This window comes from Zophobas morio, unplaced genomic scaffold (genome assembly GCF_036711695.1).
Source record: "Zophobas morio isolate AGI-343-1 ecotype UQ-CSIRO unplaced genomic scaffold, CSIRO_AGI_Zmor_V1 ptg000012l, whole genome shotgun sequence".
Taxonomy (NCBI): domain Eukaryota; kingdom Metazoa; phylum Arthropoda; class Insecta; order Coleoptera; family Tenebrionidae; genus Zophobas; species Zophobas morio.
Genome location: NW_026972117.1, coordinates 11,476,599 through 11,504,045, shown reverse-complemented (window position 1 = coordinate 11,504,045; position 27,447 = coordinate 11,476,599). Strand labels below are relative to the sequence as shown.

General features: G+C 34.2%; 2 protein-coding genes across 3 annotated transcripts; both read left to right on the top strand.

Annotated features, from left to right (window-relative positions):
• Positions 1 to 1,463: 1,463 nt before the first annotated feature.
• On the top strand, positions 1,464 to 9,823 carry LOC135127777 (histone acetyltransferase KAT8). The gene is made up of 7 exons (XM_064054386.1): positions 1,464 to 1,657; positions 1,731 to 1,822; positions 1,871 to 2,052; positions 2,112 to 2,328; positions 8,939 to 9,028; positions 9,079 to 9,464; positions 9,515 to 9,823. Exons 1-7 carry the CDS (start codon positions 1,489 to 1,491, stop codon positions 9,732 to 9,734), a joined length of 1,356 nt encoding a protein of 451 aa, XP_063910456.1. The 5' UTR covers positions 1,464 to 1,488; the 3' UTR covers positions 9,735 to 9,823.
• A 214-nt stretch (positions 9,824 to 10,037) lies between these two features.
• LOC135127776 (nucleobindin-2-like) lies at positions 10,038 to 19,004 on the top strand. 2 transcript variants are annotated; one of them, XM_064054384.1, is made up of 4 exons: positions 10,038 to 10,218; positions 16,948 to 17,538; positions 17,636 to 18,271; positions 18,318 to 19,004. In XM_064054384.1, exons 2-4 carry the CDS (start codon positions 16,951 to 16,953, stop codon positions 18,717 to 18,719), a joined length of 1,626 nt encoding a protein of 541 aa, XP_063910454.1. In that variant the 5' UTR covers positions 10,038 to 10,218; positions 16,948 to 16,950; the 3' UTR covers positions 18,720 to 19,004. The 2 variants fall into 2 exon arrangements, with proteins under 2 accessions (XP_063910454.1, XP_063910455.1); XM_064054385.1 differs by having other exon boundaries at positions 10,039 to 10,218; positions 17,645 to 18,271.
• Positions 19,005 to 27,447: the final 8,443 nt, after the last annotated feature.

Sequence of the window (27,447 nt, the reverse complement as noted above, 5' to 3'; positions counted from 1 at the left end):
CGCATCTTTTTGGCCCATTTTTGGCCTCTTCCTACAGTTTCTTGTCACTTATTTCCACTTTTTTGTCGCCCGTGTGGAATTTTTCTCGCTTTTCTTTTGTTGTTTTTTCTGAATTTTCAGTTCCTTTTTTGTCACTTTATTCTGTTCCTTTTTGATCGTTTTTTCCCTATTTTTTCCCACAATCTTTACCTTTTTCCCCAGGACCTTTTTATTTTCGCGAGTTTTTTTGCTCCTTTTATTCCCCGTGGTCGTCTTCTGTCCCACTTTTTGTGGCTCCTATTTTTTACGTTTTTTGTCACGTTTTTTTCTCTTTTTTGTTATTATTTTTTAATCGCCTTTTTTGTCCTGTTTTAGTCACCTCTTCTGCTCCCTTTCTTTGACCTTTTTTCGTGTTTTTATTCCCTGTTTTTTTTTATTACTTCTTTTGTTACTTTTTTACTGGTGCGTTTTTTGTCAATTTTTTTGGGACTTCTTTTTGCGTTTTTGTCTTCTTTTAGTGTCTTAGGGTTTTTTGAATGTACTTTTGGAATCAGGGAAGTTCTGTCTAAATAACTTTAAGCCAATTTTTTATTACCCAAGAAAATATTGTAATAAATGTACAAATATACTTGAAAAATATAAAAATTCGAACTGCTCTCATTCTATGATTTCTTTGCGTTTCACTTGGGATGTAATATGAAAATGCCGATTTCCCGTTGCCGTCTGACTGTCTGTTCGAAATTTCTGATTAACTAAAAGTTCAGTAATCTCATTTAGAATACACAAAATTATTTTCACAATATAGTTGACTTCTAATCTGGACTCCACATAGACCAATTATCCATAAAACTTATCTTATCAAATAGATAGTAATATTGATTTGTTAATAACTGATCTATAATGTATTTATTCATCTGTTCTTGAAAGTTAATGACGTCGTCGTTTCAAACTCATTAAATAGCTGTTCAATATTTGTGATTGTATTTATTTATTTCAAAATTGTGTTTTAAGGCCAAAATTAACTTTCCACGTTTTTATATAATTATAATTAAACATCAAACTTTCATATTGCATATTTTTAATATTAATGTAATTTTATAAAAAAAATTTTGAAAATCTGAGCTAAACAGTTTTGGAAATATTTAACCGGTAGCATATTTTTGGCGGTTTGTAACTTCATTTTCATACCAAACTGAAACAAAATATTCGTTAATGAGTAAATTATCCTGCAGACCTCTCACCAACCATTTGAAATAAAAACCACCAGAAATATACCCATATTCGCTTAAAAATGACCGAGTCGAATCAGCTCCTGTCACCTCAGTGTCCCCCTTGCAGCCTCCATTCCACCCCCATTCAAACAAGCAGGAAGGCCGTTAAAACAACCAACCCATCCAAAATAATCCATCGGTTTCTATGGAAGATCCGACTTTCCAAATCCTTCCGAATTTAAAAAACCGCCACAAAATTTTCAAGCATGCGCACTTCCAACTCTTGCAAATTTTCAAGATGGCTGATAACAACAAACCTCAAGAGACGCCTTCTGAAACCATGCGAAAGAAGTCAGAGAACGATACAAAACCTGCACAATCACACGATGAAGACAACGAAAGTGTCGAAGAACAACCCCTGGACATCGGGGAGCACTATTTGGTGCGGAGATCCGACGATACTTGGCGTGAGTGACATTCCCTAACCTCATTGTTTCTGTTTACGATGTTACTATGGTTGTGAATTTTTATTTATTCCAGATCCTGCTGAGATAATTCAGACGCGATATGGGGACAATGAGTACGAGTACTACGTCCACTACGAGGGATATAATCGGCGATTGGATGAATGGGTAAGGTGGTGAGAGGTTAGTGGCTTTGTTGTGTAAAGTTGGATTTAGGTACCACGGGCCCGGATAATGTCTTCGAGGTTTAATTTGACGGAGAGCGGGCAGAAAATCACGTCGGATAAAGTGTGGAAAGAGAGGCCGCTAGTTTCTGATTTATTGTCTGACAGTTCGGATAGAAAAATCACCAGGAACCAGAAGAGGAGGCACGACGAGATTAATCACATTCAGAAAACGTAATGATGGGTTTTATGGGAAGGCGGGTCTTTTTAATGTTGTTGCATGTTGTTGATAGATATGCGGAGATGGATCCCACAACTGCAGCTCTCGAAAAAGAACATGAGCAGATAACCAAAGTCAAATATATTGATAAAATTCAGATAGGGAGGTTTGAGATTGACACTTGGTATTTTAGCCCATATCCCGAGGAATACGGGCGCCAAAGCAAGTTGTGGATTTGCGAGTACTGTTTAAAGTATATGAGGTTAGAAAAGAGTTACAGGTACCACATGGTAAGCCGTTTTTTTGTAATTTAAAATACAGAGAATTTTTTCTCAAAATAAAATAGGGTTTTGTAATTCTAATGGCATTTAAAGTGAGAATTTTCATTGAAGTATATAATTTTTGAATTTTTTGAACTTTTCTTAGATTATTTAAAAATTCAGAACATCAAAAATCGCTTCACATTGTTTAAAATACCTGATAAGTAGGAAATATTTGGATCCTATGATTTGAGTGATGACCTCGTCCTCATAACTTCCCTGATGATATAACGCAGTCATTTTTAAAAATTTCCTAATGAGTAAATTAAAATGATAAAACTTCAATCTTGCAGAAAAGAGTATTGACAGAACAATCAGCAAATCTGGCTTTTTAGGTTGGATCTAGTATTGTCATTTTTAGTAATTCTAATTGTTCCCAGGTTCAGTAGGAAATTTATTTCAGTGGTTGTTGATTTTTTTCTAAAAATTTTTTTTTTTTAGAAATCCGCACCCTGATATCTTACTCAGTGTACTTGTACATTCCATTTTAAAGCATTCACAGTAACGCCATATTAAAAAAAATGCATCATTGGAAAAATGGGTCCAATTGGATTTCGACAATTTTTGTAATTTTTTTTCTTATTCTACACATGAAGTGTCAAAAATTTTCTGTTTACATTGTTGAGTCTCCCAATCTTGGTAAAGTTATAACGTTTTCATTAGTGTTCCAGTGTGCTTATCAAGTTTGATATATTTGTCCTTAAAACTTTTACCATTTCAAAAGATCATTATTAAACATATTTTCATTTAAATATAAATATATCAGTGCATTTTATTGAATAACTTAAGAATTGCTTTTAGAATATTGGTTGCTGTTGATTTTTTAGAAAAAAAAACAATTTTTCCATTTATGAAAAAATATACCAAATGTTCCATAAAAAAAAGAAAGTTGACGTTATTTCCGGTTGTACCGGAAGTGATAATAAAAATGTGAGGTTGCCACCACGTAGATCTTTTAAAATAATAGAAATTGGCGTCAAGAACCACAGGTTTATCTTTAAGAATAAAAAAGTTACAGGGGTAGTATCAAATAAAAGAAACATCCTGTAGCGAAGTTTTTTAAATAATAGATAATAATAGATTTATAATAATTTTTATCATCAAATTTTATACAATTTAATGATGTCACCTCAAAATTTTGCATGGTAAACACTATTTAAATTTTAAAAATAACATACTCCTAAATACTGGTGGTTTTTGAATCCGCTTTGATTTTTTCACAATCATTTTACAAAAAAAATTGTGCAATATTTGCATAGTCGATGTCTGGCTTACGCAAGCTGTGGTGGTCGATTTACTCTGCTGATCCTAGTCGGCGGGTTTTTTTTTTTTTTTTTTTCTCTAAAATTTGAATGTTGAACTTCAAATGAATATATTTATTTTCATCTTTTTTTACTCTTCCCTCCCAGTTTTAATTTTTTTTGTTTTTTTTGTCGCTTTTTGTCCTGTTACGGTTTTTCTTTAATTTCTTTTCACTCTTACCCATGTTTCTTGCCGCTTTTTTTGTTTTGACGCACTTTTTCTGACGATTTTGAGTACTATTTTTTATTGGCGTTTTGGCGCTTTTTTCTATTTTATCATCTTTTTTGTAGCATTTTTTTGACACGTTTTTTTCACTCTGTTTCGTCGTGTTTTTTATAGTCTTTTTTTTTAGTCCAATTTTTAATCTCGATTGGTTGTCCTTTTTTAATACGTTTCTTTTTGTCGCATTTTTTTCTCCTCCTTTTTTTTGACATGTTTTTTCTTGTTTTTATTTGTTGTTTTTTTGTCGCTTTCATTGCGTTTTTTTTTCATCTTTTGTTTTCTCGACGCTAAAGTACGAAAAAAGTGGTCTCTGTCTGTCGTCTGAGTCGATTTTTATTAGACACTTACTCTCCAAAACTACTAGACCGATTGATTTTTTATCATCAAATTTTGCATGTATAGTTTTGGAAATTTCATTCTACCCTATAAAATTTTATTGACAATAACGAGACGGTCAGTAGTACAATGGTAAGGAATATTCATAGCTCACACCATTTCACCCGAATTTGACGGAGAACATTTAGCAGGTAGTTCTACTCATAAAATAATGGTCATTCTCTTTCGTGAGTAACGATGGTCCTTGTCCGGATCTGGATTATTCTGCTTTCTAACATCTGGGGATTACCGGCACGCGACAACTTTAAGTTGTAAATATCTTTTGCTATTGTACTACGGTCCATGTCGTTATTGCCAATAAAATTTTATAGGGTAGAATAAAATTTCCAAAACTGTGCAATAATGCTTTTCCTTCCTGCCATTTTCCCTGATTTTTGGTCTCGTTTGTTGCCATTTTTTACGTGTTCTTTCGTCTTTTCTTTGATTTATTTTCCACTTTTACCTTATTTTTTTTGTGTTATTCTTTTAATGCATTTTTTTATGTTTTGCTTATTTTTAGTTCTCCTTTTAAATCTTTTTTTGTACTTCGCTCCCACTTTTTTTGTTGTTTTCTCTCTTGGTGCTTTTTTGTCTCTTTGTCGTCCACATTTCTTGCCCTCCTATTTTAAAACATCTTTTGTCCTCTTTTGTTCGCGCTTTTTTCATTTCCTTCCTCCTCCCCTCTTTGGCCGTTTTTTTGTCGTTTTTTTAGGAATTTTTTGTAATCTTTTTGACATGTTTTTTCTTGTTTTTATTTGAAGCTTTTTTGTTGTTATGTGGTTGGTTTAACCCCCCCCCCTCGTCTTAAGGTTTTTTATTGTCCCTTTGAATATGTACTATTGTCTCTTGTGGACTCTTTTTTTATTGCCCTCCGCCCACCCTTTTTGTCGTCATTTTTGTCACCTTTTTGCCCTTTTTTCAAATTGTTTTTTGTTGTCATTTTTTGTCGCCTTTTCTGGTATTTTTAATTATTATTTTTTATCTTGTCTTTCTACACTTGGGACGTGTTGTATAATAGAGTCCATTGAGCGACTGGATACTTTCATGTTTTCTCGACTTTTCATGACCCCTAGAACTTAGGAAAATCGTGATCTCCCGTTTCCGCTTTTCTCCATTTTTATTAGACAGATAATCTCCGAAACTACTGGACCGGTTGGTGGCAGTTTATGTGTTTTAAAGGCATCATACGATATTAATTATTACTTGAATTGTTTGAATGTTTAACTTTAGTCTAACTAACCTTTGGGCCAGTTTTTCTACTTTAAAGGGTGTATTTAAATATATTTATAAGGAGATTGTCACCACGTTTTTCCATTGTACGCTGTACCAGAATTGGTTCCAGAACGATGTATTTATTTAATGAAATTTTCGGAGATCTCGAAAAATTTTTGGATATTTTGAATTATTAATTTGGACTTTACCAAAATGTCTTTTATACTAATTTAATGCCATTCGAGAATATTCGATTTGGAATTAAAATTGGTTCAGAATTTAACGCTCTACCAACAATTTTGTTTAACCCAAAAATATACGCAGGAATTAGATGGATTTACTATCATGTTTTCGGGTTTTTTAAACATTCTTTGGACTTCACCAAAGTTCTTTTAATGAGATGTTCTGGAGTTACAGCCTTTTGAGAGAATTCTTATTGGAATCCCTTAAACTCTGTTCACAATTTAACGATCCACCAACAACTCAATTTACTCAAAAAAAAATACACATAGAATTTTCATTTCTTACTTTTTTTTTCTTGTTTTTATTTGAAGCTTTTTTGTTGTTTTTTTGTGGCTTTTATCTCGTTTTTTTTCTTTTTCATCTTTTGTTTTCTCGACGCTTCATGACTCCTAGAATACGAAAACGGTGGTCTCCTGTTTCCGTTTGTTTGTCGTCTGTGTTGATTTTAATTACACAGATACTCTCCAAAACTACTAGACCGATTGTCGTCAAATTTTACATGTATTTTAGGAGCATCGTATAGATGGTAAAACGGTAACCAAAATTTGTCTAATCATTCACACCAACAATTTGATGGTTTCACCTCAAAATTTTGCGTAGTAAAAACTATTTAAATTTTATAAAATAGCATATTCCTGCACTGGTGATGTATGAATCCATCTTGAATTCTTATCATATCTACTTTACAAAAATTTTGTCCCCATTTTGCGTCTCGTTTTCTGTTGCCCTCTTTTTTTTTTATTGTTTTTTTTTTTGTTGCCATTTTTACCTGTTCTTTCGTCTTTTCTTTGAATTTTTTCCACTTTTGCCTCAAATTTTTTTGTGTGTTATTCTTTTAGTGCATTTTTTCCTGTGTTTTTTGCTTATTTTTAGGACTCCTTTTTAACGGCCTTTATTACCCAACTTTTGACCCTTTTTTTTTCTCCTTTGGTGGTTTTTTAAAGTCTGTTGTCCTCTTTTGTTCGCCTTTTTTTTACTGCCCTTCCCCTCTTTGACCGCTTTTTTAGGATTTTTTGTAATCTTTTTGACATATTTTTTCTTGTTGTTATGTGGTCGGTTGTGTAATAGAGTCCATCGAGCGACTGGATACTTTCATGTTTTCTGGACTTTTCATGACCCCTAGAATAGGAAAGTAGTGGTCTCCCATTTCCGCTTGTCTCCATTTTTATTAGGCAGATAATCTCCGAAACTACTGGATCGGTTGGTGTCAGAATTTATGTAACGCTTACCAAAATTTGTCTTGCCATTCCAACCAACAATTTGATGTCATTTAAAAATTTTGCAATGATGCTTTTCCCTCCCACCCCTTTTTCCTGACTTATTGTCTCGTTTTTTGACTTTTTGGTCGCGTTTTTGCCGTTTTTTTTTTGTTGCCATTTTTTACCTGTTCTTTCGTCTTTTCTTTGATTTTTTCTCTTTTCCTCAGATTTTTTTATGTGTTATTCTTTTAATGCATTTTTTCTGCGTTTTTTGCTTATTTTTAGGACTCTTTTTTTGTGCTTTGGTCCCGCTTTTTTGTTTTTTTCTCCCTTGGTGTTTTTTTTTGTTACTTTTTTTGGCCCTTTTTCGTCCACATTTCTTTCCCTTCTATTTTAACACGTCCTTTGTCCTCTTTTCATTTCCCTCACCTTTGGCCGCTTCTTTGTCTTATTTTTACACTTTTTTTCTTGTTTGTTTTTTTTTTTTAGTTTTTTCTTATGTGGTCAGTTGAACCCCCCGTTTTAAGGGTTTTTACTGTCCCTTTTAATGCGTATTGGTGTCTCTTGGGGGCTCTTTTTTCTTATTTTTTTATTGCACTCCCCCTCCACCTTTTTTGTGTCGTGCTTTTTTTTGTCACTTTTTTGCCTTTTTTTAATTGTTTTTTGTTATCATTTTTTGTCGCCTTGTCTTGTTTTTTTTTTAATTATTTTTTTGTCATTTTTCTTTCTTCACTAGGGATGCTACATCTATATCTACAGAGATGGTAAAATGCTTACTAAACTTTGTCTTGCGATTGCCGCCAACAATTTGATGACGTCATTAAAAAATTTTGCATAGTAAACTTTTACATTTTATAAAAGAACACATTTCTGTACAGGTGATTTATGAATCCACCTTGAGTTTTTTAACACAACTAATTTGTGTGCAATAACGTTTTTCCCTCCCGCCTTTTATTTTTTTTTCCTGATTTTTTTTGTCTCGTTTTGTCCTTTTTTAATACATCCTTATATTTTTCTTTCATCATTTAAAAAATTTTTTTTTTCACTTTTCCCGCAGGTTTTTGTTGTCGCATTCTTTAGACGCACTTTTTATCTGTGTTTTTTTTGTCTATTTTTAGTACTGCTTTTTAACGACTTTTATTTTTTATTTAATCTTTTTTTTTGTCCCTTCTTCGTCCCCATTTCAACCCCGCTATTTTAACGCATTTTTTGTCCTCCTTTTTTGCCTTTTTTGCAATTCCCATTTCCCTTTTGGTCACTTTTTTTGTCGTTGGTATTTTTTAATCTTTTTGACATATTATTTCTTCTTTTTATTTGAAGCTTTTTTAGTGTTATGTGGTTGTTTTAACTCCCCATTGAAAGACTTTTAATTTATTGTCCCTTTTAACGGGATTTGTGACCCTTGTGATTTTTTGTATTTTTTTTTATTTCAATCATTTATTGTCCTTTCTTTTCACTTTTTTGGATTTTTTTTCAGTTTTTTTCTATCTTCGCTAGGAAAGTATTATAATAGAGTCCATCGAGCGACTGACTACTTTCATGTCTTCTAGATTTTTCAACCAAAATTCGTATTGCCATCCTCGCTAACAATTTTAGTGTCATTTCAAAAATTTACGTAACAAACATTATTTAATACTGTACTAGAATTGGTTTCAAAACGGTGTATGTATTTAATGAAATTTTCGGAGTTCTTGAAAAATCTTTGCATATTTTGAATTTATTAATATGGACTTTATCAAAATTTGATTAACCCAAAAATACGCACAGCAATGTTTTCGGGTTTTTTAAGATTTTTTGAACTTCACCGAAGTTCTTTTGAGATATTCTGGAGTTCGAGCCTTTTGAGAGAATTCTTATTGGAATCACTTAAAGTTTGTTCACAATTTAACATTCCACCAAGAACTCAATTTACCCTAAAAATACACACAGAATTGTCGTTTTAATCTAACCTCTAAATTCGGTTTTTACAAGTATTTAAAATCTCTCAGGGGGTCGCCATTCTCAGTTCCTTGTATTATCCATTTCAGAGTGAGTGCACATCGAGGCAACCCGTTGGCAAAGAAATATACAGAAAAGGCACCCTTTCCGTCTACGAAGTGGATGGAAAAGACTACAAAGTAAAAACCAAAAAACCCAAAATTAAAATATACTAAAACCCCTATTGTAGATATATTGCCAGAATCTTTGCCTTCTTGCGAAACTCTTCCTAGACCACAAAACCCTCTACTTCGACGTGGAACCCTTCCTATTTTACATTCTATGCGAAGTAGACAAACAAGGAGCCCACATCGTGGGCTACTTCTCAAAAGAAAAAGAATCTCCGGATGGAAACAACGTAGCGTGCATTCTCACACTACCCCCATACCAAAGACAAGGATACGGCAAATTACTGATAGCTTTCAGTTACGAGCTGTCCCGACTCGAAGGCACGGTTGGCAGCCCTGAGCAACCCCTCAGTGACTTAGGCAAACTGAGCTACAGAAGCTACTGGAGCTGGGTTTTACTAGAAATATTGCGGGACTTCAGAGGGACGCTGTCAATTAAAGATCTGAGGTACTTGTCACACTTAGTTAATTTAATTGTTTAATTTATTACTGTTACAGCCAAATGACCAGTATTACGCAAACTGACATCATTTCCACCCTACAGAGCATGAACATGGTCAAGTACTGGAAAGGCCAACACGTGATCTGTGTGACCCCTAAACTGGTGGAAGAGCACATCCGCTCCAGCCAGTATAAAAGACCCCGTTTGTGTGTCGACAGTACAGCGCTACGGTGGGCCCCCAGAAGACACACGAACAACAAACTAGGAAAAAAATAACTCCTGAGTAGGACAAACTCAAAAAAAAATTGTGATAATTGTTGTATGCTTACCTTGAAGTGTTGCTGAATAAAGTTTTTTTATTATAATATTTGAGTTTGATTTGTTGTTGGCCCTGAAATCATTGACAAATAGGATATGATGTGCATTGCACAATTTTGGTTTAATTGGATCAGCGAACAGCTTTCTTTCCTTGTTCAAGGTGTGGCCATCTTTGTCTGGCTCGCGGTTCCTCCATCCTGCTGTCACTGTCACCTCAGATAAACATACGTCAAATGTCAAAATTATTGTTTACTTGTTAAGCTAGAAGTGAAGAGTTATCTTCAGAATTTCCAAGACCGACACGTCAGTCAGTCGGAGAATACACACCAGTCCAGTGAAAAGTGGTGAAGTTTTAAAATTGGAGTGAAAGTTGTAGTTTTAATTAATCTCGTGTGTGTGTTAGGTTATGTTGTAATTGTGTTGAGCTGTTTTCTAAGAATATGTAAGTTCTGTAATAAAATTATAGTATTTTTAGATGGAATCAGGTCTAAACTATCGCTTTTTTGAGTTTTCGGTGTATAGTTCCGGGAAAGTGGGTGTTAATGGCTGGGTTTATGGGTATTCCCGATTTCCAAGGAGGTGTTTATGATTATGATATCACCGTTATGGTGTCTACGTTAATTGCCAACATTTTTAAGATTTTTGTTCATGATAATAAATTTGGAAGTGCGGAAAAACTAAATATTAACAAGTGTAAACACATAATTATGTGCAAAAATGTATACAGGAAAAGTTGAAAGTTGGTCAAATTTAGAGAAATAGTTGACCAGTTTGTATTTAGATCATTGTGTACATTTTGACATTAGCATAGAGTTTCTCAATACAGTAACAAATTTTACATTAGAGCCGATTCATATTTAGTGCCTTTTTTGCTATTCTATCATTTATTTCTTTAACAGTGTATTTCTGAGGTTCCTATCATTTGATCGAAAAATAACCTTTTATTATCGAACACGTAACCCTATGTAAACCTACCTTTTCTACGTAGGTGTTTTAATATGGTAATGATGCGATTACATACATTTATTTTATTTTTAACCCATACATGAAGGAAAAAAGCAACCTGTCATCCTTGAGTCATAAAAAAAAGAAGATAACTATTATTGTTTTATTTAATTTTAAATAAAAATGACACCCGCCATGTTTGTGCCTCAAACGTCATACATAACAATTAATTATTGTATATGAATATGTAGAGTGCAAATACTATGAGAAGAACTGTTTTCCTGCTATGTTTTTCTCAAAGTGTTTCCCCTCTACCTCTTTTCTGTTTTTTTTTTGTTGCTTGGAATTTAAAAGAGCATCAGTTTCACACAGGCAAAAACAATGACCGATAATGAATTCAATTTTTAATTACCCCACAATATTTGTAAATTTTAAGAGTCTTACACCCACTTTAACGTTGGAATATGTCATGCTAATTTTTGTTCAATGGCCCTGGTATGGTCCAAAATAATTGATATCGCCCAGTTAACTCTGTTGACAGCTACTCACAATTTATGGCCCCTTTAATTGGTCTATTGTTAGTAAATTGCCTGTAAGTATGGCGTTAAATAATAAAGCACCGCAACGTTACCTACAGAGTGTATTTGTTTAATGAAAGCATGTTCCATTCAGTTGTTTCATGTAATATAATGGTAATAAAATCTTTATTAATAAAATATTTGTGGTGACACTTAATCACTGCAGCCACCAAAACAAAAAATAATACAAATTACGTTTCGAGAAGAAACACCCTTTTAAAACTAAAATTGTTTTAAAATTAAAATTAATTAAGTTTGTGAAATAATATACTCGTGTACTTGTGGTTTATGAATTTACCTTGATTTTGTTTAATCCGTCTTGAGGTAGTGAGGATCAAAGTCGGGACCGGGCCCCAGAGTTTTTTTTTATTATGTATTACACTGCGCCTATTCAAATTGTCCTTGTTGATCACGTCCTAGCATTTTTTTTTTATGGAAAACTCGCTTGAAACATAGGCATGAGATGTTTCTTGACTTACAGTTTAACAGTTTACAGATGGCTTTATTTTAACTTGGGATTATCATAAAAAATAGGGCCAAATCCTGTGAAAAGAGTTGAAGGTGGAGAAAAATCGACAGAATGACCGACTAATAAAGAAAGAAAAAAACTCTAATTCTTTTGTTATACTATTTAAAATATATTTATCTCACAGGAAAAAAATGAGTCACAGGAAACGGGTGGGTGGGCGAGGCTAAGATTACAGTATTTTATAAGCAAGCAATAAATTACATTAAAATTTAATAAAAAAAAATTGAGCCAATAAAAATAGGTGATCAAAGTGGAGCAAGTGTGGGTTGTTTTAAATTTTTTATTCTCCTGTTTATCAAAAGAGTAAATAAAATAAATGAGTGATGGAATAAGAAGGTAGTTTTTTAAAAGGAAGCAAGAATCCCGCCCACCCGCCCCATCTTTTTTATTGTGACAACTCATAATACTATTAATTAATGTTTGATAAAAAAAGTGTAATCCTAAATAGATTCTGTTAATTGTCAATATACCAACTTCTGTCGCAGAGCCAATTAAAATGGGTCATCAAAACGGAATAAGGGTGGGTGGCCGGGGCCAATTTTGACTTTTTTTAAATCTTAGATTCTATTGCTTGTCAAAACACAATTCAGTTCCCATATTACAGTAAATAAAATGTATGGGCGAGATGGAGAAAGGAAGTAGGTGGGGCTAAGATTGGCTTTTTTCTATAGTCATTAATAAGCAACCAATAGCCCCGCCCACCCACCCGCTCTTCATTTCGGTGACTATTCTTAATACTGTTAATTAATGACAACATTATTATCTAATTAGAATCCTAGACGAATCTGTTGAACCATTGGTGAGAAAATAAATAAATCATGGAACAAGGTATCTAAAAAGTATTAATCTGGTGTTACGTAGGCATACCAGATGTGAAAATCATATTTAAAAAGCAATATTACCGATGCCCCTCCCACTCGCACAAGCTCCACCTTATAAATCGTTTCATTGGCCGGAGAAGAAGGGTGGCATTTACAAGTGTACCTCATTGTGCCTATTTTATATGATGTTTTTTATTTAAGTATAAACCCTGATGGCAAGATAGTTTATCGAATAAAAATTAGAATTTAATGAAAAATAATAAAAAATCCTAAACAGATTCTATTAATTGTCAATATACCAACTTCTGTCGCAGAGTCATTAAAAATGGGTCATCAAACTGGGGGGGGAGGGGCACTTTTGTCTTTTTTTAAATCTTAGATTCTACTGCTTGTCAAAACAGAATTCTTACTTAATGAAAACATTGTTCTTAGAATCCAAAAAAAAAAAAATAGATAAATTGTAGAACAAGGTACATATCTAGAAACTACTAGGCTGATGTTAAATAAGAATACCAGATATGAGACTCATATTTAAGAAGCAATATTATCTATGCTCCTTATGGCGGCACAATAACACGTTGATTAGCGGAGAAAGGTAAGCAGCTTCGTGGTCTAGTGGTCAGGATACTTGCCCGGCAAGCGGATGACGTGTGGTTCGATTCCCACCGAGGCAGCAACATTTTTCTTCGCTTATCTTCACTCCTCCCACTCGCAGAAGCTCCACGTTTAAAATTGTAACTGATTGTGTCTACTTTATATGAAGCTTTTATTTATTTATTTAAGTGTAAACCCTAAAGGCAAGGTGGTTTTTCGAATAAAAATTAATTTTTTATAAAAGAATTGTAATCCTAAATAGATTTAAGTATTTGTCAATATAAAATCCAACTTCAGTCTGAGAGCCAATAAAAATGGGTCATCAAAATGGAATACGGGTGGGTGGGCGGGGCCACTGCTTAACAAAACAGTAAATAAAATAAATGAGTCAAATGGAGAAATGAGGTAGGCGTGGCTAAAATTAGCTTTTTTCTATAGTCTTTTAAAAGGAAGTAATAACCCCGCCCACCCGCCCCCTCTTCATTCCAGTGACTATTCTTAATACTGTTACTTAATGACAACATTGTTACCTTATTAGAATTCATTCATTTTATTTAAAAAATATAATCCTAAACAGATTCTATTAATTATTGTGAATATAAAATCCTACTTCTGTCTTAGAGCCAAATGGGTAATCAAAATGGAATAAGTGTGGATAAACGGGGCCACTTTTGACTTTGTTTTAAATCTTAGCATGTCAAAAGAGAATTCAATTCCTCATTTTACAGTAAATCAGTGGAGATGGCTAAGATAACAGTGATTTTATTAGCTCTGAGGTGAAAGGCGGATCTTACAAGGACAAATAGCTAATCTCAGTGAAAACAAAATATAGTACTTGCCAAGATAAGACTGATTTTGGCAAATCACATACCTTCCAAGAAAATAGAGGGTGGGTGGGTGGGGCTAGTACTTGTTAAGACAAGATTTATTTCGGCAAATGACATATCTTCTGAGAAAATAGGGGGCTGGTGGGCGGGCCAAGTACTTGTTAAGATAAAACTGATTTTGCCTGTATTAATTTTGTAAAAACTTGTGAAATTTAGAGGTGTTATGTTACAAATTTCCATAGTAACAAGGTAAATTCCTAAATCTACCCGAAATATGCAAAATGACATGAGTTTTTACGTGTGAGTTATCATTGCATTCATATTTTTTAGATTTGCTTGTACAGGTGACTCAAAAAAATTAATTGATGTTCAATTTATTTTATTGATTACGTCAGGAACGGCTCACTCCATTTTTCAGATTTTTCGAAGTACACAAAAAGACCAGAATTTCCACATTTTTCAAAATTTTTAAAATTATCACGCTCCAGTTATACCAGAATTTTGAAATTAAATTTTTTCCAATATTTTCAAGATTTCTAGGTCTACCACATTTTTCCACCGCTTTCTAAATTTTTTCAGATTATCTAAAATTCATAGATCTCAAGAGCCTAAATCTTTGGAGTTTTTGGAATCTCTGGAATCTTTACAGTCGCTAAGATTTATAAAAATTAAAGAAAGCATTTTTCCGATCTTTACGATCTTTAGGTCTTTAAGCCAAGGCAGATTTATCAAACATAGATCAACATTTTCTCGATATTTCCAAATTTTCTAAAATTAATACACCCCAAGAGTCTTTAAATCTTTTAAATTTTTGGAATCTGTGGAATCTTTAGACTCTCTGAGGTGTATAAGATAACAATTAGGATGTTGAAGACCCCTAATACTTGTAGGATTGATAAAAATTAAAGGAAGCATTCTTCACGTTTTTAGGATTTTTTTTAGTCATGTTAAGAGTCCAAAATTTTTTTAAAACATTTTGCAATATAATTTTGAATCTGCCAAGCTGAATGCTTTAAAAACGTGCAGATGTATTAAATTTATAGGAAGCAAAAGAATTTTTTAATCAACATATATTCGCTTATCCCCTCCAAAAAAATTATGACGTCATCTCAAAATTTTGCCGGAGAAATACTATCTAAATCTAAAATGAGTTTATACCTGTGATTTATTACTGCATTCATATTTTTTGGATTTGCTTAAACAGTGTGACTCAAAAAAAATTAACTCGTTACTATGGAAATTTGCAATTTAACACCTTTTAAATTATCAAGTTTTTACAAGTTTAAGAGGGGCAAAATAAGTTTTTTCTTAGCAAGTACTAGCCCCGCCCACCCACCCTCTATTTTCTTGGAAGGTATGCGATTTGCCAAAAACAGTCTTATCTTAGCAAGTACTAGCCCACCCACCCACCCTCTATTTTCTTGGAAGGTATGTGATTTGCCAAAATCAGTCTTTTCTGAGCCCCTATTTTCTCAGAGGATATGTCATTTTTCCAAAATAAGACTTATATTAGCAAGTACTAACAACTACTAGCCTCTGAGAAAATAAAGGGCGGATGGGTGAGGCTAGTACTTGATAAATAAGATAAGTCTTATTTTGGCAAATAACAAATCCTCTGAGAAAACAAAGGGCGGGTGGGTGGGGCTAGTACTTGCTAAGATAAGACTGATTTTGGCAAATCATATACCTTCCAAGAAAATAGAGGGTGGGTGGGTGGGGTTAGTACTTGTTAAGATAATACTGATTTTGGCAAATCACATACCTTCTAAGAAAATAGAGGGTGGGTGGGTGGGGCTAATACTTGTTAAGACAAGATTTATTTCGGCAAATGACATGTATAAATATCTAGTAAACTATCTAGTAAATGTTAAATTAAAAATATCGAAAAGTTGGTGAAAAATTTATCTTGTGTAGTTTTATTCAAGATTTTTTTATTTCTACTAACAAAAAACTTTCGTAAAAACGCCAGTTATTATTGTTATTAGTTAATAGCATTTTAGTACTTAAATTACGCATTGTCAAAATTTTACAAGGACAACTAAGGAAATTACAGAATATTTTAAATATGTATTAAGCAGCTTAAGGCCAAAACAAGTAATTAACTCAATTGTTGTTTCTAACAGTTTTAAAACTATTTTGTATATAAAAATTAGTTCATCACAAATATTTTAAAAGAACGTGACATTTGAGAAATATAAAACATAATTACAGATACTGTAATCATTTTTGTAACTAATTTGTGTTTAAAGTTTACACCCTGCTGCAACGATTTTGTAGAACTATAATTAAAAGCGATACTGACTTACGCAGTGACACAATCGACATCGTAAATTTAAATCCGAATTATGAAAGGTCGTACAGTGACATTAAATCAAACTGGAAATTAACGTCGATAGTGTTGAAAACAAGGCTATTTGTTATCCAAAACTGCACACCTGACCTGATAAAACTTTCTCATGCAATAAAAACGACTGGATTTTACAAAAAATTAATCAATAAACGTATTGTATAATAATCAGAAAATTGAAAACGTACATCGAACCTTAATACAATAGAATGACGAAAACGCCAATTGACTGTCCTGGTGCCTGTAATATTGACACATTTGTAGCATATTCGTGGTGCAGTAATTGATTATCGCGTATCCTCCTACATCGTATCCCAAAATTACCATACAATTGCAATGGTCGAGAACAAATTAGTTTTTTTGATAATGATTAAATCTTACATACACAGAGAAACGAAATTAGACCTATTAAAGCTATTAAAAAATCCACCAACGCAGGTTAATTATTTTCGGTCGATCTAGATATAGCACGACTCAGTTAAAATGAAGGCATTAAAGTAAATTAAACCCATATTTTTTCTCGTTTTCAGAAAATGAACACATTCCTGTCGTTAGTATTATCCCTCGCCATTCTCCAAACATGCTTCGCCCCTCCCGTAACCCAGAACAAAGAAAAAGACAAAGCCGAAGAAAACGACGAAGTCGGCGGCCTAGAGGACTACATGGAGTACCACAGGTACCTACGCGAGGTCGTCAACGCCCTCGAATCGGACCCCCAATTTAGACAAAAGCTAGAAAAAGCCGAAGAGCATGACATCCGGTCGGGGAAAATAGCCGAAGAACTAGAATTCGTGTCGCACCACGTGCGCAGTCGCTTAGACGAGATCAAACGAGTCGAGCTCCAAAGACTCAAAGAACTAACCGAGAAGAAGCGGAGACTGCAGCAGAACATAGTCCTGGATGACCCCAGCCACCACCACTTGGACCACTCCAACCCACACACCTTCGAAATCGACGATTTGAAGAAACTGATTGCCAAGACGACGGCTGACTTGGTGGAGGCCGATAAGAAGAGGAGGGAGGAGTTCAAGCAGTATGAGATGCAGAAGGAGTTCGAGAAGCAGGTGAAGTTGAACCACACGAACGGGGAAGATCGGGATAAGCTAGAAAAAGAATTCAAAGTAAGTGAATAATAATAATAATAATTAGATTAATGACTTAGCTGAACAAACAAATTTGAAATTTTGACGAATGAGAAAGTGTTCCTTTATTGATTAGTTGTTACAGGAGCGCGAGGAAAAGCATAAAAAGCACGAAAAATTGCACGAGCCGGGTCACAAAGCTCAGTTGGAGGAAGTCTGGCAGGAACAGGACCAAATGCAGCAGGAATTCGACCCGAAGACATTTTTCATGCTTCATGATATAGATTCCAACGGGCTTTGGGATCAGGACGAAGTGAAAGCTTTATTTATTAAGGAGTTGGAGAAGATGTACGCTGCGGGAGAGCCGGAGGACGACATGAGGGAGCGCGCTGAAGAAATGGAACGAATGAGGGAGAGCGTGTTCAAGGAGGTTGACGTGAATCGGGACGGGTTTATTGACTATGAAGAGTTCTTAGCGCAGACTAAGAGGAACGACTTCCAGCAGGACCACGGTTGGCAGGGTTTGGACGAACGGAAACCATACACGGACGAAGAACTGGAAGAATATATAAGAATGCATCAGGCAGCTAACCAAATTCCGCACGGGTATCCCCCACCAATGTACCAGCAGGTACCACCCGGACATCACCCTAACGTGGTTCCGGTACATCCAAATGGTGTCCCGATGCATCCTAACGCGGTACCTCCAGGTGCAGTACCGCAGCAGTTCCACCCTGGACAGTTACCTCCGCAGCATCCGCAACAGCTTCAGGTCGGTTGAATCGTGCCAAGGTGGTGATACTAATCAGTTTTTACAGGGGCAACTGAACACGAATGAGGTTTATCCGCAACATAAGCAAGTCCCTCAGGCTCCGCCACAGTACCAACAAGTACCACAACAGCAGAATTATCAACAGGTGCCGCAACAGAATTATCAACAAGTGCCACAACAGCGCAATTATCAGCAAGCAGTACCCCAACAACAAAATTATCAAAATCAACAAGTACCACAACAGAATTATCAACAGCAGCAGCAGCCACAGGTGAATTATCAACAACCACCTCAAGCTCCAAATCAGCAACAACAACCACAACAACAACAACAACAACAACAACAACAACAGCAACCAGTTCAAGGGAATCCACAACAGGCTGCACCCGTTGTACCAAATAGTCCAAATTTAAATAAGCCAGAATCTCCAGAAACCAATAAAGTTTAGTTGTTTTTACCATTTGATGTGATTTTTAAATATTTATTTGTTAAGTTGTATTGCGAAATGCATTTACGTTAAGAATAGGTTGTCAGTCCGTTTTTATACCCAAAGTAGACTAACACTATTTTACATGTAATAAAACATCGTGAAATCCGTACAAATTTATCCTTAAATTGAAAAAAAGTTTATGTTCTCGTGTTACATAAGTTGTAAAACAACCCCGGTGGTCGGTCAGCTTACATTAAAAACTTAATTTTGCAGACTTGATTTATTAAATTATGAACAAGCTAATTTACATTTATGAGTCAAAATTCCTGACATTCTCCCGCTTTCCCTCACACGAAGACAAAAACTGCGAAGCACAGGTAATTTGACACATGGAAGTGTATAATTAAATTTCGCAACAAAAATGTTGTCCAGGTCACGCTAACCAACAAAAGTCTTGCAATCAGTTCTATTTTCGCGTAATATATAAATGAGTTCAAAGTTTGATCAACAATAAAAACGATTTACGGAATTAAACCGGATAATAGTTTTTAATACTCTTGCTTTCACAGTTAATTAAGACCAAGTTGTAAACAAGTCATTTTTAGCAAGCCGAATTTCAATAACAGCGGCACTTGAAATCAAAATGTGTCAAATTAACACATTGGAGTTAATTTCTTTTTTATCGTGTGCATAACAGTTTATGGTTAATCTGCAACACGGCGTGAAATCACCAATTTGTACTAATAAATTTATTTGACAAAGAAATGGGAAAACGGTCTAAAGAAGAAGAATGTATATTTTTTATTTAAATTGTATTTTCGCGGTTAATTAAATCTGAATATCTGAAAGTTTGACGGCGTTATTTTTCCTTTATTGTGGTAAATTTACGGTTCACGGAAACATTAAACTGAGGGAGCTCGATCGCCTTGATCAGAGGCATCGATCCCGAAACCGTGATCTGTGATTTGGAGTCCCGATACAAAAATAATTAGCACTCAGTCAGAGGTAGGTACAGAAAATAAACTAAAGTTTATGCATTCATCACGTTTGATTTTCATAAAAAAGGGTAATTGTTCAAAAGGAATGACATTGACGCCACAGTCTCCTCCCCCCCCCCCCCTTAACAAGCGTAATTAATTATTAATGGTTTTCTAATTTAAAATGTGTGAATTTTTGATTATGTCGTTAACCTGTTATTTTTGTTTCATTGTTTGTAAATTCACAGCTCATGTTCACATTTTTAACTGGTCCTAGTTCTAACACAATTTAAGCGACATGAAATTGTTCATTTAAACCACGGAAATTCACTTATTCAGATTTCTTCACTCTTGTTTATCATCTAAAGTTTCTTATTAATTATTACATTGTAACACACTTCTTAATTTTTCACTCGAGATTGATAAAATAGTGGTATTTAAACTGATCTAACATTGATCCATCTTGAAAGAAAAGAACATGAAACTTCTATCAGTCAAATTTACGCACTCGTGGACTCGTCAATCAGGACGGCTGTAATATTTTTTTACAAGTTTAATAATATTTTTGCAACTTGAATTCGAACAGCGATTCCGAGGCCAGAAGTATATATTTTTTGATTTTGATTTAATACTGTAATAACCCAAACTTCCCGCCTTTAAATTGACCTTGAAACAGTTTGAAAGACCCGCGAAAAATTTAAAAATTCAAAGTTTGGCCTTGGCTGTGATCGTCTAACAAATAGGAACCTACGTTGTGTTTTTTTTTGTTTTTGAAAAATGGCGGAAAGACGTTCTTTCATACAAGTGAGCATATACTGTATCTGAGTTGAGAGCGCAAGAAATAATAGACAAAATTAGGGAGGTAGAAATCCTTCCTTAGGAGGAAAAGAAACGAAGAGCGACAGACTCACCGAAATATTACATTTCAAACACCTTAAGTTATATGAAAGAAAACACTCGCGAATTGACAGACATACACATATGAAAAACGAACAAACACAAAATTCTATACATCTGTTTGGAACCAATGCAAATATTTGAATATCACAAATTTAATAAAACAAAGCAAAATCCGACTTAAGTAACTGGATGCAAATACGCAAGTTATTACGGGCGTGTGGCGGCAGATTTTTAAGGTTACGGCAGTTAACAGGAGCACAACAAAAGTACCCCTGGGGTGTTGTAACACAAGCGGAGTTTGGGGCTACCGGTCTGGAGCTGTTCTCCCCCCACGACGGTGATTCTATCTATCGCAAAGCCTACCCCACACGCATATCTCCATTACGAACGTGCCCTGCGGAACTAGGCCATTACGTTCAATCTCTTATAACTCTGATATTAACAACAACTGAACAAGTGTTCAAGTTTCAAAGAGCCATAAACAACATTTAGATTCGCCATACAACCTTGTGAAATTTTGAACAACAAATAATTCTTATGTGAGATTAAAATTGGACATCAAATAATTTATATGATAGAAACATTCATCAACAAAATATTTACAAAACAAAACTTAGCAAGGATTTATGAAACAAGAGATCTGGTGTGAAATGAACTTGTACAAATAGAAATATTATGTGAAGTTAAAACTGTAGAATATGAAATTTACGTTCAATAAAAGTTATACAACAAATAAAATTACGGAGGTTAAAATTGTGAGATTAAGAAATATAGTATGAGGTGGTAACATTGCAAGTTAACAAAAGACTTTCAAACAAAGAGTTTACATCATGTTAAATTATGTCTTGATCCAAGTGATTGGTTACTTAAAAAAAACAATTTACTTTGAGAGTTTAAAATACCGCGAACTGGTTACCCCAACAAAACACATAATAAACAAACACAAAAATATCCAATCATCGCTCCGAGGGAAAAAGCGTCTCGGTGATGTAAATTTTAAAATCGTTGCAAGGAAAAAGCGTCTCGGTGATGTTATTAATCTCTAGCGTCGCGAGGACGGACTTCTATCAATCTGTAGCATTGTGAGGGCATGCCTCGATTAATTAATCAATCTGTAGCGTTGCGATGGCATGCCTCGATGAATTAATCAATCTGTGGCGTTGTGAGGCATGCCCCGATTAATCCAAACAAGCATCTCCGTGTACCAGGTTGCCTATGTTTAACGATTTCCTTTTTGTGATTGATTTTTTTTTCTTTCAAATTCAAATTATTCAAGTGTGATTTCGCGCCGCTGTTAATTAATTTCAGCGCGAAAACTTTGATTTAAATTCGGTCACCACAATACCATGTAAATTTTTTGTTGTTTCAAATTCTTGATAGTGTGACGTGCTTTTGTCATTGCTCTAATACATGTTGAAACTGACACTTCATGGAGAGACCAGGTAAAGCGTATAATACGCGGCAGATTTTTTGGGGTTTGTAGCTTACATAGCTAAGTCGAAATCAGGTTTAATAATCCAGGCGCGAGACTAAAAAAAACAATTATAAACAATCTTTTTGTCGTGCATATTTTGTGTTTGATTTAGGGGCGCTTTTCCAACTTCACCAATTTTTATTTGAATGCATTCAGACCTAAACACACACCAGAAATTTTGAATTTTTAGCCAATTTTAAAATTTTGTTCACATGTCAAATTTTGGCGGGATGTTTGGCTACCACACCATTTAAAAAATAAATCTACTAAACTACTGTGGTGACCGAATTTGAATCAAATTTTCGCGCTGAAATTAATTAACAGCGACGCGAAATCACATTTGAATAATTTAAATTTGAAGAAAAATTCAATAAAAAAAAAATCGTTAAACATAGGCAACCATGTGCACGGTAACGCTTGTTGGATAGTTAGTAGCTTGCTAGGGGATTCCAGTTATAGGGTTGGCACAAGATGGCGGCATGATGAAAGTGTCATTATTGTTTGGTTCTCTGTGTGGGATCATGGTGAAAAAGACGCTGTAAGTTGGCTTCCCCAACACGCGCAGCTAATTTTTGCGGCTTTCTAATCGGAAAAGGCGAATTTTTGAACGACGCCAACACGTGTAAATTTAATTCATTATTTGTAAATTCACCGATCAGGTTAAGATTTTAATCGTTAACTGGTTCTAATATAATTTAACAGACATTAGATTTGTTTAGACAAACACTTGCTAACAGATTTCATGAAATTCACTGAGTCAGTACTTGTTTGATTTTGTTTGTCTAATTACGAATAACGTTTCTGGTTGCCAGTACGTAAGCGTTATATTCATAATATCGTGAACTGACGGGGGATTAAAGATTTCTCCTCTTAGGCAGTTGACTTCGTTGTTATCATCACATCGCCGAGACCTATTTTCTCGCGACGCTGACTGGATATTTTTGTGTTTATTTATCACGTGTTTTGTTTGGGGTAAACAGTTCACGATATAAATCCTCAAGACAAATTGTTTTAAGTAACCAATCATTTGGATCAAGGCAGCATTTAACGTAACGTAAATTCTTTGTTTGAATCGTTGATAAAGTGTGGCAAATATTAATCTCATGTAAATTTGTTAGCTTTGCAATTTTCACCTCATACAATTTTTCTCTATCTCCCAATTTTAAATTTAGTAATTTTCTTTGTTGTATAAGTTAAATTGAACGTAAACTTTCACGCTCTGCAATTCTAACCTCACGTAATGTCCAATTTTAATTTAATTTGTTTATTGCTCTTTTTGAAACTTTAACACTTGTTCAGTTGTCGTTAATATCAGAGTCATAGAAATTGACATTTAAAATGGAATTGAGGTAAATAACACCGAAATACGTGGCAGAAGCGGAGGGCGCGGTTCCTAGTCGAGCTAGCGGGATTTATCGCGCCATCCGCATAGATTGAAAATAGTATAGGAAAAACATATTGCGTCATCATCTCGGTCATCACTCATCACAATCTGTCATTTACGCTTTGACCAGTGGCGTATCAATTACGTTGTGGCCTGTGGTGTCTTGAATTTGAAATTCAAACTTGGTGATACGAAACTGCAACTAAAAAATTAAAAAGAAGAAAATAATTCAATAACGTAGGCAACCATGTATTTCTAGAGGAATGTACTAATGATCCTAGAAATTGCAGAAACTTTAGGTTTTATAAAACTCCTAGTAATTCCCAAAGTGTTCAGAATCTCTATAGGTTGGAAAGGGTCTAAAAGGTCTAAAGACTCTAAGGGGTCAAAAGCTAAAATTCTGTTTCGAATACTTGAAAGATGCTAAAGGTTCTAGAGAAATTCCAAAAGGCAAACTTGTAAAAATCGCATGAACTCTTAAAATACCAAAGATTTTAAAAATTCCAAAGACTTTAAAGAAAACAAAAATCTTAAACACATTAAAATCGTAAAGATCGGGAAAATGCTTTCTTAAATTTTTATAAATCCCAACAGCACTTGAACACCCTAATTATTAATTTATAAATTTTGGAAACTGTAAAAATTCCAGAGATTCCAAAAATTCGAAATATAATATAGACTCTTGAGATCTATAAATTTTAGAAAATCTGAAAAAGTTTAGAAAGTGTGGGAAAATGTGGTACAGCTAGCAATCTTGAAAATATTGGAAAAGGCTGAATTTCAAAATTCTGGTATACCTGGAGCCTAATAATTTTAGAAATTTTGGAAAATGTGGGAATTCTAATAATTTTGTGTACTTTGGAAAATCTGAAAAATTGGGCTAATCTGGAAAATTCTGAAAAATGAAAAGAAAATAAAAAAAATTAAATCTCAAAATTTCAAAAATCTAAGGACTCTGAAAACTCGAAGGACTCAAACGTTAAAAAGGTTTTCAAAATTGTTTCCAACTACTTCAAAGATTCTATAATTTGTAAAAAACGCATGAACTCTTAACATGACAAAAATTTTAGAGATTCCAAAGACTCTAAACAAAATAAAAATCCTAAAAACATAAAAATCGTACACCCCAGTTATTCTTATCTTACACAATTCTAAAGATTACAGAGATTCGAAGAATTTGAAAGATTTAAAGACTCTTGGGGTCTATTAATTTTAGAAAATTTGGAAATACTTAAGTATCTAGAAAGTGTGAAAAATCTGGAAGACCTAGAAATCTTGAAAACTGAGGAAAATGTCGAACTCTGGCATATCACAAGACTGATATTTTCTGGAAATTTCAAAAATTTAATCAATTCTAAACATTTTGCTAAATTTGTGGAAATGTTCCAAATAATGTGAAAGTTCAGTCTTCTTTAAATTTAAAAATTTCGGGAATTCCAAGGGTGCCCAAACTCCAAGGAGGCTATTAATACTAAATTGATATATGTGCCCTTGCTGAAGTGTTAATGACGTTATCAAAAAAAAAATTATATGGAAAAACTGACTATAAAGATGAAAACAAATCTCAAATTTAAAGTTGATAACAACAATTTTCCGAAGTTGTATTTGTTCGACTGTACTTTCTGTCGAAATAACTTACAACCAATTTTTTGTGTCTATTTTGTTCTAAAATCTAAATTTTCTATACCCCCAAGCACATTATATTATTTGCCAAAATCACTCGTATCTTAAGAAGTACTAGCCCCGCCCACCCGCCCCTATTTTCTTAGAGGGTATATCGTCTGCCAAAATCAGTCTTATTTTAGAAAACACTAGCAACACCCACCCGCCCTCAATTTTCGTAGAAGGTATTTCATTGTCCAAAATCAGTCTTATCTTATTACATAGGAAAAAAATAGACAGAACAAAAATAAGTCACTTAGGTAAATAGGCAAAAACAAGTAAAGCTCAAACAAAAGAATTTTCTCAGATATACATTTATACAGGGTCGCTAAAAAACAATAAAATTCGCAAAATCAAATCTTTTAATTTTTCGAACGAACTGGATTTGATAAGCTGTACTTTATGGGAAAGGGAAGTTCTGTCAAAATAATCTTCGATCATTTTTTTGTATTATTTTATTGTGACAATCCTTTCTTAGATATTTTCTCTACAATATTGTCTGAAGGTAAAATTATTATTATTTTTATTATTATTATTATCAAGAAGGGGTGGGTGAACAGGGCTACTGCTTGCTTATAAGACTCTGGAGAAACACTAACCCCCCCCCCCCTCATCTACTTTCTCCATTTCACTGACTTGTTTTATTTACTGTGAAATAGGAATTGAATTCTATTTTGAAAACCCACTCACTCTCTATTTTCTTAGAGGATATATCATTTGCCAAAATCAGTCTTTTCTTAGAAAGTAAGGGGATTGGAAAGAAATGTAACGGAGGTAGTTTTAAAAAAAGATCTTAAATTATGCTTTGTAGAATATTGTTTGTATTTTCAAATTAGAAAAAATTAATCGCATTCGATGCCACAGTTCTCCAATGTACGTAAAGTTGGTGTAAAAAAATTGTTAATGTTTTTCTTCTCCTTTCTTTTTGTTTTGTCTGTAAATTCGCAATTAATGTTAAAATTTTTAACTTCAACTTGAATTAATGCATAATTTAACCTCATGTAAAAAAGTGTATTTTCAAAAATTAATCAGTTTTACTTTTTGTGTCATAGCTAAGGTAAGTACTGTAACAGGTGTACTTTGATTAATGAGTGTTTTCAGGTTTTTGAAGAAAAATTCAGTCAAGAAAATCGTTAAACATAGGCAGCCATGTGCACGTTTAGGTCCTTGTTGGTTGGCTCTCCTAGGGAATTTCTGTTGAGAGGGTTGGTAAAAGTTGATTTGGTGCCTAGAGGGGTAACAGGCGTCACTGTTGGTTTTCCAAGCGGAAATATGCGAATTTTCGACCGACGCTAACACGTGGTGTAATGTTGATTCATTGTTTGTAAATTCACCGTTCATGTCAGGATTTTAATCATAACTGGTTCTATATATAATTCAGCTCTGCAGGCCTTAAAGGCCCTGGGCTTTTTTGACAATAATTTTCCATTTGTTCCTGTCGGCTGCTTTGGATCTCCAATCTTCAATGCCTAAGTTTTGAAGATCTTTTCGAACATCGTCTATCCACTTCAGTTTTGGCCTTCCTCTCTTTTTCTTTCCTCCTTTTAGGCGGTCTAATACTTTCCCAATTGTCCTTTCCTCTGGTGCTCTTCCGACGTGGCCTAGCCATCTTAGTCTCTGTGCTCTGATTATCTTCGTGATTGTTGGTTCTCCGTATAGTTCCTCGATCTCTCGGTTTGTTCTTCTTTTCCATTGGTCTAGTTCTTTTATACCTCCATATATCTTTCGTAGTATCTTGCGTTCCCATACTTCCAACTTCTGTTCCTTTTCGTTCGTTAGCGTCCATGTTTCACTAGCGTACAGGACTGTAGGTCTTATTATTGTCTTATATACTTGTTTCTTTGTTCGTCGTGTTACATTCTTACTCCTCAGAAATCTGTTTAATCTTCCTACACTCTTGTTTGCTTTCGCGATCCGTTCTTCTATCTCTTCGTTCATTTCGTTTTTGTTTGTAATTACTACTCCTAGATATTTGAACCTATTTACTTCTTCGAATTCGTATGTTGTTCCTTCTTCTGTAGTTACTTTCAGTGGTTTTGCTGGGGTTTGTTTTGTTTCCATCTCCATAAACTTCGTTTTCTCTTGGTTGATCGCTAAACCCATTCGTTTCGCTTCTCTGATTAGATTTTTTGTCATATTCTTCATTTCTGCTTCTGTTCTCGTTATACATGTCACGTCATCTGCAAAGGCTATATTTTGGTGTCTTTTCGTATATCGTGCTCGTTCTGTGGATGCCACTTCTCCTTATTATTGCTTCGAGTACTAGATTGAACAGGGTAGTTGATATTGGATCTCCTTGCCGGAGTCTTGTTCTTACTTGGAATGGTTCTGACAACAGACCATTTATCC

Excerpts from the sequence above, each read along its gene's own strand:
- LOC135127777 (XM_064054386.1), top strand. The coding sequence starts at position 1,489 with ATGGCTGATAACAACAAACCTCAAGAGACGCCTTCTGAAACCATGCGA. Across the intron at positions 2,329-8,938 it reads AGAGTTACAGGTACCACATG|AGTGAGTGCACATCGAGGCA; the intron begins GTAAGCCGTTTT and ends TATCCATTTCAG. Across the intron at positions 9,465-9,514 it reads CTGTCAATTAAAGATCTGAG|CCAAATGACCAGTATTACGC; the intron begins GTACTTGTCACA and ends TTACTGTTACAG.
- LOC135127776 (XM_064054384.1), top strand. The coding sequence starts at position 16,951 with ATGAACACATTCCTGTCGTTAGTATTATCCCTCGCCATTCTCCAAACA. Across the intron at positions 17,539-17,635 it reads AGCTAGAAAAAGAATTCAAA|TTGTTACAGGAGCGCGAGGA; the intron begins GTAAGTGAATAA and ends TTTATTGATTAG. Across the intron at positions 18,272-18,317 it reads AGCATCCGCAACAGCTTCAG|GGGCAACTGAACACGAATGA; the intron begins GTCGGTTGAATC and ends CAGTTTTTACAG.